Genomic DNA, 14,385 nt, shown 5'->3' with positions numbered 1-14,385 from the left:
ATAATGTTCTACATAGAAGAGGAAAAAAGAGGAAGTTTTTTTTTTCATTTCCGTTTTGATTCTAAAGCTTGTCATGTGGCTAAATATTAGTAAATGAGCTATAAATGTTCTGCTACATTTTACTATTTTTTGTAAAATGACTGAATGCCTTATCAAAACAAGATTAGTTCACACTGCTGTGTTTTAATAATCAGACACGTGATACCCAACTAAATTGTGCCTAAAAAAGAAGTATTTAGGATTAAAATCTATGTTCTCTACATACGATATAAGTGAAGGGTGACTTTTTGAGTCCAAAAACAAACAGACCATACATAAAAAAGAGAAAAGTTGAGTTTCTCAAAATGAATTTCATAGTCAACGACAAAGATGGGACAGTATGGACAGTGTGGAAGAGCTTTGGCTCCGTAATACATACAAGTTTAATGAGAAAGGCCGGCTTTTACATTATGTCTATTTAACAGGATGTGATGCAACATCCCAGTTAAACAGGTTTCACCATTCTGTAGTTATACTTTATCACTATAAAGCATCTGCAATTTGTGATCCAATAACTCCGTATAGAGCTTCCTATGAGGATATCAGGAGTTGTTTAAGTTTTGATAGCATCGAAAGCGCTCCTCAGACGGCTGAAGTCTGCTCTCTCCTGGTCGCTCCCGGATCCTTCCTGCTCTCCTGTGTGTTTTCGCAGTCACTGATGGATGGGAAGCCCACACTCTGCTCCACCCACTGAGCGACACAAAGCAGCTTCTTGTCTTCCAGGGCGGGGCCGATGAGCTGCAAGCCAATGGGCAGACCCCGCTGTGATAACCCGGTCGGCACAGAGACGGCAGGGAGGCCTGTGTTAAAACATTAATAACAACGGGGTCATTTCCCATTTATGATTTTGCAACGACATTACATTTCCAGCTACAAGTGTGGGTGTCCACTGTTCATTGCAAAAGTATTCGCATCCCTTAAATTTCTCCACATTTTCTCAGAATTCAACCACAAAGCAAAACGTTGTTGTAAAGTGGAAGAAAAGAGAAGCAAACTTACCAAATTTTCTTACAAAACGAAAGGCTAGCAGTTTGTCAAGCATTTGTATTCAGCCGCCTGAGTCAATACTGTGTGGAACCACCTTTTTCTGCAATTGCAGATGTTCCCATCAGCTGAAATTCTCTTCAACTCAGATTATTTTTTCATGGCCCTGCTCAAGAAAAGTATCCAATTAGCATGATGCTGCCACTGTGGTTATGGGGTGTCAATGATGTGCAGTGGTTATTTTCTGCCATAGATATTGTATTGCACATTGGCTAAATAGTTTCATCTCTCTCATTGGAAATATGGAACATGTGGAAGAGGAGCAGCTTCTTCCACATGTTTGCTCTGCAAACAGGAGATGTGGGATGGCTATACTTGCGTAGGTTTGATGTTATCCCATGCCACTTCTAGTTTTGGATGATAATCAGAGCATTTGAGAAAAGGTGGCGGAACACCAATGCATGTCGCATTTTCAGATTTTCAAAATTAAATGTATAACTATGCATTTCTTTTTCTTCCACTTCATAATTAAGCGCAACTGTAATACGGTTTATCACATAAAATCTCCCCAATGCTGAAAAAAAACCCACACGTGTGTGTGTGTGTGTGTGTGCGTGTGTATAAAGTCTATAAGGTTTTAAATCCTCCCACACAACCTATATATGCTGCCACTTCTCTAGACTAAAGAGAAGGTATGTCTCCATACCAGCCATGTTTGCAGGTTGGGTGAAAACATCTTCCTGTGCGCTGCGAGTGCGGTTATCTTCCTGTGTGAAGTCATGGTAACAGGCCGCATCAGTCAGAGTCGTGGGAGTCAGCAGCACATCGACCCCTGAGCCAAAAACGTGCCGGAAGTCGTCGGCAATGAGCCGACGGACTTTTTGGGCCTTCACAAAGTAGTGCTGGTAGTTCCTGAAAGGTGTGACACGTCCATGGTCACATTGTGAGTAAAGTACTGATGCCAGACACTGGAGGCGCCCGAGTCTGCCTATGGAGACAATTTGCAGCCTTACTGTTTAAGCAGGAAGTAGTTCCCGGAAAGAATCCTCCCTCTGACTACATCGTTGAAGCCCTCGTGTCGGGTTGAAGCATACATCACCTCCGTGGAGCTCTTCATCTCACTCCGGTGTCCTGGTAGAGGAGAAAAACACCACAATCCCCAAACCTTTACCACCGTCACGTGATCTGCCCGCATCCGATTTAACTCCACACGATGACGTTTGTACCGTATTCCAGTCCATCAAATCGGGCCATGTTTGACGCCACCTCAGCGTGGCAAAGGACGTGGTAGCAGACGATGGAGTACTGAGTGTGTGGGAGGGAAACCTGCTCCACCCGGGCTCCGGCTTTCTCAAACAAGTCTGCAACACGACTCCACTGAGCCAGGGTCTCCTCAGACAGGCCGGGGGCATGGTACTCCTAACAGATGATGGCAGACACCAAACAAAGTTACAAGCTCAGGGTTCCTAAACATTTTATTTATTTATTTTTTTTTTACACCTCGTTTGTTTATAGCTACATTTTAGGCACTAAAATTGAACATGCAAATATGTAAAGCTTGATGAATGAATGAATGGATGGAATGGAAGAATGACTATAGTCAGTTGTAGTGGCTCTTCCTCAAACTTCTCTAAAAGGGACTTTCTTCTAATAGAATATTTGAGCTTGGGGTTTAAGCATAATGCACCAAATATTTGTCTCTCTGAGTTTGTCTTTCCCATGATCCAGGTGTTAAAGAGAAGAAACAGACCCACTCAGCATTAGGTCTGTGTTGGTAATAGGTGTGTAAAGGCATCAAAGGCAGTGCAGCCGATGTAGATAAAAGTCTTTAATTGAGTATATTAACTCACCTTGGGGATGCCAACACAGATGTTCCTGACATCAAAGTCTTCAGGAAGCTCTGTTAGTGCTGACGGGGCAGGAACTGTGGTCGAGTCTCTAACATCAGCGCCTTGGAGGACACCTGTTTGACATGTAAACACAGTTCCAGGTTACACCTGCTCCATCTTGTTCCTGCTGTTAAAATCATAACATTTCACTACAGTTTTTTTCTTTTGTTTCTTTTTAATGTACTATCAATTTCACAACCTTATATGGATTTATAGCTACGCGAACACCAACTTTGCTTTGGTGTTTTTGTCACGTCAGAGAAGCCTGGGTAAAAATATTCCTGAACCTGTGCAAAAAACATTGGAGGTTATTATCTGCTACAACTTCTTCTCAGATTTAATAAGATCACACCTGTTTTGAATTACAGTTGTACAAAAGTGGATACAACATTATTTTATTTTCAGAATATGTCATCATCCTAAAAAGAAGAAAGAGACACGTGTCCCCTACCTAGGGCGATAGCTGCGTCACCGACGCTGCGTGTAATAATTCCAGGAACATCCATGGAATTAACTAAGGGAATGAGCCCATGCCTTGACACCAGGCCGTAAGTGGGCTTCAGGGCGACAACTCCACACAGCGCTCCGGGATTACGGGTTGAGCCGCCTGTGTCTGAACCCAAAGCCCTGCCAAAACATTTGCAAACATCAGGGAATATTTTTCCATTTTTTTCTTCACTGCTAGTATCACTGCGCGTCCTCACAGGTAGCTTGTGCATGAGGCGACAGCCGCGGCACTTCCCCCAGAACTTCCTCCAGTGATGACCCAGTCGGAGTCAGAAGCTGCTCCCGCCTGTGTTCTGTATGAAGCTGCGTAGCTCCACGGGTTTCTGACCGGACCGAACGCCCCGTCGGTACTGCCTGCCCTGGGAGGACAAACACATCGACACTAATTTAGCTTAAAAATAAAACCACACATTTCTAAAATATTTTCTGCATTTAGATTTAGATTTACCCCATCGCAAACTCGTCCATGTTAGTCTTCCCCATCAGCACAGCCCCTTGGTCAAGAAGCTTTTGTACAACTGTAGCATTGTAGGGCGGAGTGTAGTCTATAAAAAGAGTAATATTTTTACATACCTGCACTGATTCTGACTATATATAAGAAACATTTTATGCTCTAACCTTTCAGCATCTTGGAGGCACATGTTGTCCTGATATTGGCAGTGCAGAAATTGTCCTTGACTGCAAAGGGGATCCCATCCAGGGGCCCTTTGGGGATGCCTAGAAGAAAATACATTAATGCGTCAACACCTGTGACTCCACCGAAATCAAAATGAGATAAAAACTCACGTAATCCACACACCTTGAAGCAGCCTTGCTTCCGACTGTCGAGCCTGTTTCAGAGCAAAGTCCTCTGTCACGGTGATGTAAGCATTCAGGCGCTGAGTTTTTTTGATGCGATTCAAACACTTCCTACAGAGCTCCGTTGGGGAGATTCTCCCCTCCCTGAATGCCAAAGACACCTGGAAAAAAAGACATAAACACAGCTTAAAGCACGGAGTTACACAAGTAAACATTTAATTTCTATAGTGTGGTGTTTTGTTTACATGTCTTGGATTTTCTTGTATATGTAACAGAAACATGATATATATGAATAATTCCTACACTAGGTATGTTTTATAATTTCCCAATATTTGAAAAAGTTTTCTCAAAGAAAAGACAAAATTTGGAAACATTTCTTGTCTTAAAAATCCCAAATAGTAACAATATTGAAACTAAGGGAGCAAAACTTCTCACTGCTATTTTGCAAGTTAGCTTAAATCAAATAAATTAAGATTATGTCTTTGAGTTATTTTTTTTTTTTTTTTTTTTGTTTTAGATAATTAATTTGCCTATTTTTAAATTTAAAAAAGTTAGGTAATGCATTATTCCATTTTATTTCACGAATTGAACATATTTTATTTAATCTTCCCAAATGTATTGGTAAGATTTTGTACGCAAAACTCATCGTTCAGGGAATTTACTAATCAGGACTTGGAGATCTGTGACTCAATGAGAATCAGTATTTAATCCAGTTTAACAAATTCTTTCTTTGGCCATGTCCACGAAACCCATCCCATGAAGCTCACTGTTTTTGTGCTGTGTATTACAGCCAGACATCTCTCTTTATCTCTCATCTCTCTTTCTTACTAACGTAACATTGAATAAATGCCTATTTCAATATAAAAAGATGAATCGGTAAATGAGCAACTAACCTCTTTCAATGTCAGTCCGAGCATATCTGCTGATTTTCCCCGATCACCCTCAAATTAACATCAACATTAGCACAGTGTGTTCTACCTGTACGCCGCCATGTCTGCGTCTGCGATCAACGTCTAACAGCGCTGTCTGTGATTGGCTGGCTGCTGAAGAAACAGCATTCTGATTGGTGGAGTCACTCGCCGTGTCAGGCAGCAGGAAGAAAATTACCGAATAATAGGACGTGGTTTTGAAATGGTTCAAAGATTTTAATTGCTAAGTTTTCTGCAAATATGCAGGTTTTATAATGACACACCGTATATTAGGTAAGAACGTAGAGTAGTTTACCGCTGCACATATTAACTGCTTAAGCTGTCAGTTTAACAGACGAACATTTTGTTTATATCGACACTGTAAACATGAGTTGTGTTAGATATTTGATGCACAGAAGGTTGTTTCGACACCTCAGTAAATCCGTGTGTGAGCACAGAGTCCATGGCTGGCTAAGAAACCAGAGCAGACTGATCCGGACCTCCAGCAAAGCCATGACCATCATGCCTGCTTGGGTTATTGATCAATATGGAAATAATGATGTACTGCGTTTCACAAATAACGCCAGCTTCCCCATCATCAACTACCCCAATGAGGTGATTGTAAAGGTGTTTGCGGCTGGACTGAACCCGATTGACGTCAGCATGAGAGGTCAGTTTAAATCGAGACCGATGAAAATGATTACTTGGAGGACTTCTTTAACTTGTGTTCCGTTTTAGAGAGAAGGACATATTCAGAACTGTGTATCATGTGTTTCCTGTGGTTGTATTTGTCTTTTCAGTTAAGCATAGGGTTGCCACCGTTCAGAAATTAAAATAAGGGACCAGTCAATAACAACATCGCAACACCAACACCGTGAGTCAAACAATGACTGGGGCAGCATACTATATAAAGTACTCGAGATGGCGTCCTTATTGTTACACATTTACATTTGTAGAATACGGAACATTTAACAGCCAATCACGGGACGGGTGGCAACCCTAGATGAGCAATCAAGAACCCCTCAAGTTTAGCCACAGCTTCTAATGACAATTTGTGTTTTTGAAAAGTGGCATGCCTGTGGGCTAAACTGAGAGAATAATAAGATTGATTGGTTGAAATGTTTACATTCGTTCTTTTATACCTTGTTTTTTGATTGTTACTTTTTTAAGAGATCTGTTTTTAAATTGTTTATTGTGACGGCAGAGTCATGCAAAAGAAGAATTACTCTGATGTACAGTTTTTTAAATACTTTGTGGTTTGTAGGGCCTACGTGCCTTGCAGAGGAAATTGACTTGTTGCTGTGTTCTTTTTGTGGGATGACTTATGTTCATTTTTGTGCCTGAATTCAGGGGTATTTTAAATCCACCCCTGGCCTGAAAAATATACATACCTTATATTTGAGCGCATGGCTTTATTTTTGCAGTGGTAATAGAAAAAATATGAGGGGGGAAAAACATCTGGTTTTGAACGACTGTACTCCTGTTCCAGATTGTTTTGGTATTGTCTGCATGTCTCCACTGTAGTGATTAAGAGTTTTTTCCTCTGAAGTGATAAAACGGCGTTTTCCGATTCAGGTGGCTATGGCTCTGCTACAATGGCTATGAAAAGAGATCCTCTGAATATCAAACAGACAGGCAGCGAGTTTCCTCTCATTCTGGGAAGAGACGTTTCTGGTGTCATTATGGAATGTGGCCTCGATGTGAAGTACTTCAGAGAGAGAGATGAGGTAAGAAAAACAAGCCGTTGTGTTATGGACAGAAACAAAACTTTTTATGAGAGTTCTGAATGTGTAGTTACAATAACATGAGCAGCTTTATCTCATGTATGTGTAGGTTATTGTCCAGCATGGAAAATAGCAGAAATGTAACATTTGTCCCAATATCTTGACTGTTTTTTTTTTTTTTTTGCTTGTACAGCTTAAAAGGGAGTGATATTCTTTTCTTTGTTTCTTTTTTTTTTCTTGAATGGTCACTGATAGCTTAGCTCTCCATGAGAATTCCTTCACTACAAAAACACAAAATCCTACCAAGTGTTTTTGGTCTAGTTTCTAGTGGAAATATCTCGGTACACTTGAAATAAGACAAAACTAGCTTGGAAGAAGTAGGAGTTTGTTTTTAACTCTGACTATAATCAATAATTCCTTAATATTACTAAATTACTAGCTCCACTGCCAGATTATTTCACTTATAAACTGGGAAGAAAAAAATGTCTTGTTGTACAGGAAACTTGTGTTTCTGATTACGTAGTGAGTTTTTGGTACATGTGATGTTAGTGAGAACAGACGGAGATACAGTTGAGTGACAAAGAAGTAACACTTAATCGTATCACACCATCATGCTTTGCAAGAATGAGCCTCCTACCTGAAGTACGTCACCACGAATTGAAACCATTCTTCTGCTTCATTGGTTATCTCAAAGGAAGCTTTTGCACAACATGCAGTAATAAAAATAATAAATAAAGGTCAATAATGCATTATATTTTTTTGAGCAAGCAGAATCCCGTAAACCACTTGCATTAAAAGAAAATAAGAATAAACAATCTCATGCAAATCAATCTTTCAAAACAAAAAAGGTGGAGTATCACTCTTGTTACTTGTAGTGTCAGGTGCCAAAACCTAACAGCACTGCTCTCAAAATGTTGTAAGTTGCAATAGTTTTGCATGTAAATAAGTACTGAGTAGATGAGCTGGTAAAGATGACCAGTTTACTTTTAGTGCCAGTAACCACAGTTAATAATGCATTTTCAGTGCCCCTGATATACTCTATGCAACAAGCAAAGCTAGTAAGCAGATAAAGTCATGTGGCGTATGTATTCATTGTAAATCAACTTGACAACTATTTTGATTTAACAACAGAAGGAAAGCAGGAGATTTTCTATAATAAAACTATCATACAAGCTTAAGTTTTTAAACCAGACTGACATCAGTGAAAAATCCTGGATATTTAAAATTCGTTACCAGTTCCTTGCTTATTTGGACTCAAAGAAGAAAAGAAAATTTCAGGTGAAGTCTAGACTAATTAGTCACTAGTTTAGTGACTCATTTGACAGGTTACAAGAAAAAGTAACTTTCTGAAAGCCAATTATAAAGATGTTTTCAGTGACCAGAGACTTATGTGCATTACTGCATTTCCTTGTTATTTTCTGTTGTTGGTGGGTTTCTCTTTCAGGTATGGGCAGCAATCCCACCGTGGAAACAGGGCAGTTTAGCTGAGTTTGTGGTTCTTAGTGCGAATGAGGTATGAATCTAATTCCTGAGGTATTCTTGACATAAATGTATTACCTTAGTGTTAAGATATTCTGACATATTGTCTAATTTTGTGAGTAATCAGTTCCCTGCTTTTTTTTTTTTTTTTTTTTTTTTCATGGAAGCATAAATGAGCCATCATTCAAGCATGTTAACTTATCAGAAATATGGGTGGAGCACAGCTGTCTCTTTTTAAAGACAGTTTAACCTAGGAAGCTGCACTGAAATTAGTGTTCTTATGTCTTCTGTTCAGATATCCCATAAACCAAAGTCGATAAGTCACACACAGGCAGCAGCCATCCCCTATGTGGCGACCACTGCTTGGTCTGCACTGGTGAACACGGGTGGACTCAGTAAAGACAACTGTGCCAATAAACGGTGAGGAAACATGGACACACACAAACGCCTGGCTGTCGCACATTAGGCAAACTGGGATGGTGGGTCAGGCTGCCGTATGGTGTCAGGGTAAATTTGATCTGTAGCAGAGTTAAAGTGGGCTCAGACCTCTCTTGTGTGGCTGATTTCATTAACTTAGACAGATGCATCTGGTTCAGTCAACAGACAATCATCTGTGATGATTGATGAAAAGAGACACAAAATAATGACAATAAGTATTGTGGGGACCAGAGAAAACGACAACAGTTACTAAAACAGTGATTAAACACTAAATTCACTTGGTAGGGTGGGTATTATGTATTTTTCTTTAGCTTTATTTTATGTTGTACTCTTATTCAATCCCTAAAAACATACCTTGAGTATTGTTTTGATTCTTTCATGCATTTTTCCATGAATATCTTGTGGCAGCCATTCAGGGATATATGCAGCATTTTTTAATAGACTAGGTTGTGGTATGAAATGGCGCTATGTTCCTATGTTAAGCTATGTCACTCAAACCTAAAACCAGATTTTAAGGTTGAAAATACACAATGCCACCCCTGTAAGCCTTCTCTATTCAAAATCAGCCCTTTGTCTTATTTAAAACTGTCATTGCTAATAATGAAGCTTCAGAAGGGCTACAAATCCTATCAGATATTGGTTAGTCAACATTTTCATGTGTATTTTTTGTCCACTCTTTTTCCTTTTTGCAGGATTTTGATCCTTGGAGGATCTGGGGGAGTTGGAACATTTGCAATTCAGGTGTGTATTTAAACGTTGATGACGGCTAAGTGTTTATTTATTCATTTTCATTTAATTCTTATGTCAAAATATTTCAATTTTTTTTGTGGATGATAATCTAATGTGCAGATCGGCATCTGAATTTAAACTCCCAGTGTTTAGGATTTTTTATTATTTTTTTTCATCAGGAAATGGTGAATATTTTGAAACAGGCATAATCATTTTTCTTCTTATTTGTTTTGTTTGTTGACTGGTTTTGAAAAGTGTTTATTTCATAGTTGGTGGATGGATAATGGATGAATGGATGATGTAGGTTGACTGTGATTAAGTGGATACAGTTGTGGAGGAAGCTCCACCTATGATGTGTCCTTGGACAAAGCATTTAATCCCACGATGCTTTCTAATCTGGATGAAGGCAAATGAATATGAATGCAGTGTAAAAGCACTTTGAGTGACGGGAATGACTGGAAAGACCCTATAAATTCGATCCCATTTGAGGCTTGAGCTTCTGTCCAGATGCTGAAGGCGTGGGGAGCTCACGTGACAGTTACCTGCTCCCACAATGCCGAGCGGTTCGTAAAAGGACTCGGGGCGGATCATGTGGTCGACTACACAGCTGGACCTGTTGAAGAGCCACTAAGTGCGCTTGAGAAGTAAGTCACTTTTAACCTACCTTCGATTTTCTGATTATCTGAAGCCATTTAGTCATTGTCTCGGCTTTCGTTTCTTGCACTCTTAGATTTGACCTGATCCTCGATAACATAGGGGGCGACACTGAGCGATGGGCCCTGGGCCTGCTTAAACCGTGGGCTGGAGCCAAATACGTCACTCTTGTTACACCTTTTCTTCTGAACACAGACCGGCTGGGTATAGCTGACGGCATGCTGCAGACTGCTGCCACAGTCGCCACCAAAACTATCAAGGTATTTCTGACACAGTGACATGTAAACAGTCTCTACTGTACTTCCTCCTATCAGGAAAATAAATAAATAAAAATATAAAAAATGTTACAGTTATATATCTACAGTAGATTAGTGATGTGCTACGTTTGGCAGAAAAACAGCCATGACTGAGACAGAGAAGTCGGTTAGGATTATTTTGAAGAATAAACTTGTAGGCCTGTCACAATAACAAATATTGCTTGATGATAAATTGTCCTAGTAATTATTGCGATAAGTGACTGTTGCTTAGAGACCATTTTCAAGTAATATATCGATAGAAGCATAATTAGTCCAGTTCACCCTCTTAAAAAACAAAACAAACAAAAAAAAAATATATATATAATTTTGGGATCAACACCAGGACTGTAAGATATTTTAAATAACCAAAATAAAACACAACAACCAAAAACAGTAAAAATGAAGCTAAAATAAAAATTGCATACAACCGAAACCGAGATGGATCATGATGTTTATAAACAAAATTGCCCTTCAAAAAATCTTAATCATCAGATCGTGTTTATTTTTAATTTATTGTGCAATTAATTGCAGTTTACAGATGGTGTATAAAAAAACTGTAGGAAGTATTTTGGTAATTTCCTTTCACACTGAAGAGGAAGCATCTTTCATTTTATCTGTCCAGTTTTGGACAAATCCATATGTCCAAATGTCTGTTAACATAAGGACTTTGCATTGGCTACTATTCATTTTTTATTCTTTTTTTATAGCCTAGTCCAGTGGTTTCCAAACATTTTCTGCACCCCCCCGCCCCCATGGATTACAAATGGCTGTCTGGTTGAGGGGGAGGTGGAGGGGGGCACCGACTTTTTTGGGGGCAAAATGAATGTACATAGCTGAAAATAGACACCAAACATCGGTAGCCTACAAGGTACTTGTTAAGCTTAAGGTTCTGTATTGATATTAGCTAGTCATCTTTTAGCTAACATTACCTGCATCCAACAGCTTTACTCAACTCGGTCGGTTAGTTTGGAGGGAAAAACTGTGAAAAGTTATTTGCGTTTTGCTGGTTTGCTGCCATGATCCTAACACACCTGTAGCTCCGCACAGCAGCAGCAGGTCTCCTTCCCAGGTGTAAACCCAGCGCGAGCGTCGTAGCGCTCATGTTGCGTTTAAAGGCGGCTCGGAAAAACAGGTTACAACATGTTAACAACGGATTAAACAGTTTTAACTGCTGATAAAAGTGACAGAGGACACAAATATGGGAAGTGTGGAAGCCTCTACTGTATCAAATTGACATAGGAATAACAGAGAGTTGGCCATTCTAAGGTAAAAACCCAGCGCATACAGTGTTCATGTTTGTTTTGTTTTTCATCCAGGCGGCTTCCCGCGCCCCCCCTGCAATGACACGGCGCCCCCCCTCCACCCCCAGGGGGCGCTCCCCACAGTTTGGGAACCTCTGGCCTAGTCCTTAGCCAGAATCAAGTACATGCCTCACCTAAACCTAACCTAAAACTCTGTTCATTTGTTAGTCCTAAACCATTTCCCAAAACAGCACTACGTTTTGTGCTCCCCACAACAAGCAGTCGGTTGTTGTGGGGAGCACACACATACAGACAGTGACTTCCTGTCAGTTTGCTCTCTGCGGTGAACATCAAACCATGCAGTTTTGCATATGTGTGTTTCACCATTGCTTCTCTTCTCCCTCGCTGCACCACCCAATCCACAGCTTAAAGCTCGTCAGGTACGAGTCTCACATGTGTAGGTGTAAAGTAGGTGTAAAATGACTTCTTTATCTGCTATCTCAAGAGCAGTAAATATTTCTTTTCTTTGTGAAAGTAGATGTTTTTTAGGGAAAATTTATGGCACAGGAGAAAAAAAATACACTGTCTTTAATTTCAGAGTTATCACAACATATGTAAAAAATAATAATTCTATATGGCCTCTACTAGTTTCTGAATTTATTATAATCTAACTTCACTTGCACAAAAAAGCACTAAACCAAATGCCTTGCTTTGAACTAAGTTACACAGGGCAGATTTCTGAGGCTCAGTTATCCACGGGGAACAATAACATTAAGATGTTTCTGTAATCAAGTGAAGTTTTGCATTTTATCTTTGTCACTGAACAGTTGTAATGGCATTGTATACTGGGTTTTATTACAAAACATTTCCGGACCGACAGAATACTGTTTAATGACATTAAAATGATTTGCAGTATATTCTTCTTTATAAGGTAACAAGGAAGGACGACCAGAGCTGAGCGTAAGACAAGCTAGTACCAGGAAGTTGTGCAGTATTTGAAAAGTGCTTTTTTTTTTTTTGCGTGGGAGTTCTCAACAGGAAACTACACACAAGACTAAAACCTTTTGTATAAGCAGGTACAAGATTGATGAAATGCTGCTACTCTTTTTTTTTTATTTTTTTTTTTAAGATTTTTAGATTTATGACTTAAACTGTAGAAAATGAGCGGAATAGAAACTCCCAAGACGCATCTGAACGACTTCCGCTGGAAGGGAGCTTTGTTTTTGGATCGTTTCCTCGCTAACCTTTGTGTCGTGATAACGACGTGTGTTGCAGGGTGCCTGGGACGGCCCCACAGAAACATTTGATTCTTCTCATGTTGAATCTAGAGTGATATGGCTGCATTTACGTAAAGAGTTCTGCCATGACATATTGGTATTTTTAGAAAGTTTTGCTTTTCCAATGCAAAGTAGCAAGTGTGTCATTTGAAACTCACTTAGCAGTTTCATAAACAGCTTTTTGTCATTTGTCCTGGTGACACTTTGTGGTTCATAGAATGGGCGTGGTGTTCTCTCAGGGGAAGCACTGATAGGGTGCAGCCCCATTTGTCGTGAGCACCATATCTATTCTATGTACTGTTTATTGTGTACTTTCTTGTACACAATACATATATGGATTTTTCATTTTAAATCTCTCGACACCATTGTTTTTTTTTTTTTACCTTTTTGTCTATCAGATGACATCATGTGTAATATTGAAATTGAAGGAAGATGTGGCGTTGTCTTCAAAATGTCTTACTTGTTTACATTTTGCAACTGTCCATATAGGGAAACATAAGTCATGATCAAAATGTACATATTCTAAGCTTTAGCAGGAACTGAGCCCATCAAACCTTTCATACATACAATTATAAATATATTTTTAAAAACATGTTAAGATGTTTTATTAAAATGGAAGCTCTTGACCATCTAATGATTCATTATAAGGATTTCAACACAAACACTCGATTCTGTTTTCCTGCAGCATTTAGTCAAAGGAGTTCACTACCGCTGGGGTTTCTTTGCACCGAGCGGTCCAGCCCTGGATGAGATAGGAGAAATGGTGGACGCAGGACAGGTATGAGGCCACGCTTTGTTCACGCCGACGTTATAAACGGAAGAACACGTGACGAGCATGCGTGTTTTCCGCTCTCCTGTCAGATCCGTGCCGTGGTGGAGGAGACGTTCAGCTTCTCCCAGGTCCCTAAGGCCTTGGAGAAGGTAGAGAAGGGCCACGCCCGAGGAAAGACTGTGGTGGAAATCAGCAAAGGGGGATCTTGATGTGTAACATGGACTCTCAACAGGAATGTGTATGTGTGTATGTGTTTGAACAATTATGACACAAACTACTTGAAAATAAGCGAAATGCTGCAGCTTGTGCTACTTTTTTCATATCAGAAGACACAAAACCTTAAGCAAGGGCTACTGTATACTATTATACATTTTTTGCCATTGTCACTTAAATAAAATGTCATGCTGTAACTTTCTGCCGCATTAACAAATGTAAAATTATTTTGACTTTAAATAAAACAAAGGTTTTATTTAGTAAATTGTGATGAAAAAAATAACATTAAATCATAGCTAGGTTGGTGCTTTATAACACAATGTGACATTTTAAACATTTAGTATTTTTATCACACCATTTTAAACACTTTAAAAATTAGAGTTTTGAAATTAGACAAGGTTGTAAAATAGATTTAAAAAAATAAAAATCTCCTAAAA

The 14,385-nt window shown here is 39.5% G+C and overlaps 2 protein-coding genes across 2 annotated transcripts; one reads left to right on the top strand and one right to left on the bottom strand.

Annotated features, from left to right (window-relative positions):
• Positions 1 to 382: 382 nt before the first annotated feature.
• Positions 383 to 5,229, bottom strand: qrsl1 (glutaminyl-tRNA amidotransferase subunit QRSL1). Its single transcript, XM_007574882.2, has 11 exons — positions 5,111 to 5,229; positions 4,219 to 4,378; positions 4,038 to 4,136; positions 3,868 to 3,964; positions 3,617 to 3,778; positions 3,364 to 3,539; positions 2,874 to 2,986; positions 2,250 to 2,442; positions 2,037 to 2,154; positions 1,730 to 1,935; positions 383 to 839 (listed from the first exon to the last, which is right to left on the bottom strand). The coding sequence occupies exons 1-11, from the start codon at positions 5,132 to 5,134 to the stop codon at positions 622 to 624; spliced, it is 1,566 nt and encodes a 521-aa protein (XP_007574944.1). The 5' UTR covers positions 5,135 to 5,229; the 3' UTR covers positions 383 to 621.
• Positions 5,230 to 5,324: 95 nt separating this feature from the next.
• rtn4ip1 (reticulon 4 interacting protein 1) lies at positions 5,325 to 14,208 on the top strand. Its single transcript, XM_007574860.2, has 9 exons — positions 5,325 to 5,795; positions 6,701 to 6,852; positions 8,294 to 8,362; positions 8,624 to 8,748; positions 9,459 to 9,507; positions 10,003 to 10,139; positions 10,226 to 10,409; positions 13,649 to 13,741; positions 13,825 to 14,208. The coding sequence occupies exons 1-9, from the start codon at positions 5,513 to 5,515 to the stop codon at positions 13,942 to 13,944; spliced, it is 1,212 nt and encodes a 403-aa protein (XP_007574922.1). The 5' UTR covers positions 5,325 to 5,512; the 3' UTR covers positions 13,945 to 14,208.
• Positions 14,209 to 14,385: the final 177 nt, after the last annotated feature.

Source organism: Poecilia formosa, unplaced genomic scaffold (genome assembly GCF_000485575.1).
Source record: "Poecilia formosa unplaced genomic scaffold, Poecilia_formosa-5.1.2 Scaffold8, whole genome shotgun sequence".
Classification (NCBI taxonomy): domain Eukaryota; kingdom Metazoa; phylum Chordata; class Actinopteri; order Cyprinodontiformes; family Poeciliidae; genus Poecilia; species Poecilia formosa.
Note: the sequence above shows the minus strand (reverse complement) of the source record. Positions and strands in the feature narration are given on the sequence as shown.

What these genes read in the sequence shown, in the direction of transcription:
- qrsl1 (XM_007574882.2), bottom strand. Translation starts at nt 5,134, where the DNA reads ATGCTCGGACTGACATTGAAAGAG. An exon ending in ATGGACGAGTTTGCGATGGG is followed by an intron (nt 3,779 to 3,867) that starts GTAAATCTAAAT and finishes TTGTCCTCCCAG; the next exon opens with GGCAGGCAGTACCGACGGGG. An exon ending in TCTGTGTTGGCATCCCCAAG is followed by an intron (nt 2,443 to 2,873) that starts GTGAGTTAATAT and finishes ATCATCTGTTAG; the next exon opens with GAGTACCATGCCCCCGGCCT.
- rtn4ip1 (XM_007574860.2), top strand. Translation starts at nt 5,513, where the DNA reads ATGAGTTGTGTTAGATATTTGATGCACAGAAGGTTGTTTCGACACCTC. An exon ending in TCGCCACCAAAACTATCAAG is followed by an intron (nt 10,410 to 13,648) that starts GTATTTCTGACA and finishes GTTTTCCTGCAG; the next exon opens with CATTTAGTCAAAGGAGTTCA. An exon ending in AAATGGTGGACGCAGGACAG is followed by an intron (nt 13,742 to 13,824) that starts GTATGAGGCCAC and finishes CTCTCCTGTCAG; the next exon opens with ATCCGTGCCGTGGTGGAGGA.